This window comes from Asparagus officinalis, chromosome 1, assembly GCF_001876935.1.
Source record: "Asparagus officinalis chromosome 1, Aspof.V1, whole genome shotgun sequence".
Lineage (NCBI taxonomy): Eukaryota > Viridiplantae > Streptophyta > Magnoliopsida > Asparagales > Asparagaceae > Asparagus > Asparagus officinalis.
The window spans coordinates 92,101,250-92,105,378 of NC_033794.1; the positions used below are offsets into that span (position 1 = coordinate 92,101,250).

At 37.9% G+C, this 4,129-nt stretch overlaps 1 protein-coding gene across 1 annotated transcript in view; it reads right to left on the minus strand.

Annotated features, from left to right (window-relative positions):
* The window catches only part of LOC109828075, a 10,785-nt gene extending 7,272 nt beyond the window's left edge, over positions 1–3,513 (minus strand). Inside the window, exons 1-2 of the mRNA XM_020395116.1 lie at positions 3,391–3,513; positions 1–827 (exon numbers count right to left, since the gene is read on the minus strand). The exon at positions 1–827 is cut by the window's left edge and continues 806 nt beyond it. Of these exons, the coding sequence (XP_020250705.1) occupies positions 1–579 (579 nt within the window). The 5' untranslated portion in view covers positions 580–827; positions 3,391–3,513. The remainder of the gene's footprint in view (positions 828–3,390) is intronic.

Sequence of the window (4,129 nt, forward strand, 5' to 3'; positions counted from 1 at the left end):
TGAATCAACTTGTTCTTGATCAATATTCATAGCTTCATTTTTGGGTTCACCAGAGGAGACTACAAAATCCAAACCCATAGAGGTTCTAGGCAATTGGCTACTAGGAATAGGAAGCCAAGAAAAAAGAGGGGTGAGAGTAGTAGTTTTGCCCTGAAGCCAATCTGGCAAATTATGGAATTCATCTTTCTCTTGGAGAGAACTGCATGCAGTAGGTTCAGAAGAGGACACAACATCAAGCAGGCGGCAAGCGGCACGGCGCACCCAGAAACCTGGATGCTTAGAAGATGATGGAATGTCAGAATTCAGAATATGGGCGGCGATATGATGCAGCTGGTAGCGGCAGAAGCGAGGACATTCAATTGTGAGGAAGGAGAGGATTCGTGTCTGGACAAAAAATGGGAGAGTTTGGATGAAGATAAGAGGGTTTTGAGCGGAAGAGGTAGAAGGAATTGGGGTGAGGAGAAGAGAGAGAAAGGAGGAGGTGTTAGGATTATATTGCTGCTGTAGAAAGAGTGAAGCATCGGCCTCAGAAGAAGGAGAGTTCATAAAACTTTGGAATAAAGGAACCCACTGCTTCATCTCTCTCTCTCACACATTCTCCTCACTAAGTACTGTGTGCCGTTTGGTTTCAAACTATAGATACTTGCACACTAGTTATAGTCTCCACTAAGTGTTGATATCCACTATTGATAATTTATGCCTATATTGTAGGGTGTCAGACTGTTATAAAGTTGCAACTTTCTTTGCAGAAATCAAACAAGAAGAGTCTGGTTTAGTAACAACTTAACACCACAATGTGTGAAAGCTTAAGTCCCAATTGCTGGATCCTGCAGGAGGAAATTAGAAAAATAAACAAGAAAAATAAGTATTGGATACAGCAATTAGAGACTAACATGCATACAAGAAAATAGTCCTGTCAATTCTAATTATAGTTATTGCAGACCAGATGTTAATGGCCTCCAATTCTCATGTATAAACGATACCTACTCTAGAATGAACTGTGAGAATGAGTAAGCGGTTAACCTCCTAATTAATTCTATCTTCAGATTTCAAGTGAGTGCAACATAACAGAGACACATAATTAAGCCTCAGACAGTGGATTCCAAACCTAAGAGATGCAACAACAGAGACAGATATAAGGATGACAAAGAAATATAAAATAAAAAATTAAAAGTAAATGTAACATCCTACGGCAGTGTAACATCCTACAGCAGACAATGGACGATATTCCTAAAGAAAGGATGGGGATTAACAGAATGTGAGTACTTCAAGAGATAATCGTTGCAGTTTGGAGGGGGAGGTTGATATGTGTCATAAGCTCCTTATATAATGGGATAACCCCATTGACAACATTAGGGTTGGAAATAAACCAAATAATTGACAAATTGTTTGTTAACTGTTCTTATAACATTTGATTCGGTAGTTCATTTAACACTAAATAAATAGTTTCGAGTACTCGGCTAACAAATGAATAGAATTTAACAAAACATATTAGATTCATTTGGTTATCAAATATTCGTTTAGAGATTCATCTCTTAAAATTTGTATTATTGCATTTGTGATGTTATGCTTTTAACCCATTTATATTGTGTAATTTAAGTTCTATACTAATTTGGCAAACTTAAATAGCCATCGTAAACCAAGTTTCTTTGACTAAATAAAAGCATCTTCTAAATTACATAGTTTTTCATGAAGTATAAATTATTAATCAAATAAATACATCATAATATTCGATAGATATTCGTGAATATTCAAAAGTATTTGTATTCGAATTCCGATTCAAAGAAATTTAAAGAATGGCATTCAACAATGTCAGAAAGTGATAGGTGCTTCCAGGCATCGGACATAGCGCCTAGAGTCTAGGCAAACGCCTCGGCAACACATAAGCATTTTCTAAGCGCCGAGATAGAGGAAGGATCTTTTTCAAATATTCAAAATCCTATTCTCACTGCTTTATATGAAAACGGGCAATAAACCTCTTTAACCTCGCCCATTTTCTTGCTCGTTGTTATATGAAAACGGGCAATAAACCTCTTTCTAAAGCAATGAGACCACATAAATGGCCCATGTTCGCTCAGGCAATTTCAAGAATTAAGCACGTGGCCTAGGTACTTCTTAGGCCTAGGCAGACACCTAGGCTAGCGCCCAAACTGCTTTTTAAATAGTAGTATTCTAATTCATATTTATATTAGAAAATTTTAGACAAATAAAAATACAAACAATGAGTTATTCGATTCAATCTGTTACCAGCCCTAGACACCACTATCATGTGTTAAAAGACTCAACGGTCATAAGTTTCAAAATACAAGAAGAAAATATAACAACAATGGGTCCAAGTTCCATCTCATCTTTTAACTAACGAGGATGCTATCATAAGCAACAATAAAAGAGACCTATAGAAGGCAGAGAATTCAAGGATGTTCCTGTATCAGGTGACACCATATCAAAGTAATCCATGCAAAGATAAAGAGATAAGACTTTTTTTTTGTTTAAATGCATTCAGTAGAAGATAGAAGCATTTTCCAAATATTATGGTAGGTCCATTATGGTAATTCTGGATTTGCTTCACACTAATTTCTTCACTAAAGAGGATCCCAGCCTGCGCAACAAAGGACCAAAAATACATGCGAATCAATTAACCATGTAAATTAGAGGAGCCACTCAAAAAAAGAGAAATTGCCACGATGAATAAGTCAGTTAGCCTCCCAGTCATTTTCATAGTCTCCCATTCATTTTCAGTTTCCTTCTCCAGAGGCATCACGTTTGTCCGCAAATTTTTAGATAATTAAAATTTCTATGAGCTTCTAATCCTGAAAATGTACATATTTTCTATGATCATTTGCACAAGTACTTGAAAAGGGTTTATGGTAATGGTCATAAGCATATCATGTTGCAAGATTTACAGGTTCTCCACTTCTGTTTCTCAAATTATCTCTTTTTTTTTTACTAGAGAACACTATCCAATCGATTATTTTTTTTCTTTCCTGTATTAGTTGTATTGTTTCACTACTTCAACGGTTTTCTCTATATAACATCTCATTCCACCTGAATTCAATAACAATTATTGTGATCTTTTAACTAATATGCGTTCATTCCAAATTCTTTTTCCTTTTTCTTTCTGTTCCCTGATCTTTTGTGATCTTGTTTACTTTTTGCTCCAAAAGGGTTTACGCGATGCAAAACGCTATGCGATCTGTACAAATTGCAAGGCCTATATTTAAACACACAAAAAAATAGATAATTCACAAATTTGTGCTATAGTTGTGCGCCACATATACAAAAAAAAAAAAAAAAATCCAGTTTTCACAAATTTATGCGATAATGCTCTTACAAATTATTAAACTACATATTTCCCAAGAAAACGAAGGAAGAAACGCTATCAAGAATTACCTTTCGCAGATCGTCGCTGAGCAGAGAACCTTGGGTTTCTGTCAAAATTAGGGCTTGATTAGCTGAGAAATGAATTTGCGATTGTACACTACCAGTGCGCAGTCTGAAAAGGTAATTTTGTAACTAACCCCCTATTTTCATTTGTTATTATTATTATTCACAGTTTAACTCGGATGTAAACGGTTAATGGGCCAAACACCAGTGTGGGCTTAAACTCCTTAACAAGGCGTACATTTTGGATTTATATGGAACCTGTGGCTTCTTGTACTTTATCCACAAAAATAATTAATTTAATTTGACCTCCTTTCCCACGAATCGGCTTCAACAAGAGATTAGATGGATTTATCTAGGCCTGTCCATCCGGGCCGGCCCGGCCCGGGCCGGGCAAAACCGGGACCCGGACCCGGACCCGGGTACACCGGGCCGGGCCCGGGCCCGGGCCGGCCCGGGCAAAACCGGGACCCGGACCCGGACCCGGGTACACCGGGCCGGGCCCGGGCCCGGGCCGGCCCGGGCAAAACCGGGACCCGGACCCGGACCCGGGTACACCGGGCCGGGTCCGGGCCCGGGCCCGACCGGGCCGGGTTCCGGGCTGGCCCGGGTGTTTTTCCTTCTTTTTTTTTCCAAAATTTTTTAATGTTATTTAACTTATAAATTATAAAAAAAAGACAAGAAAAATAACAAAAACAATAATTTTATTAATTACTTAAAATGACATAAATTACAAATAAGAAATGAT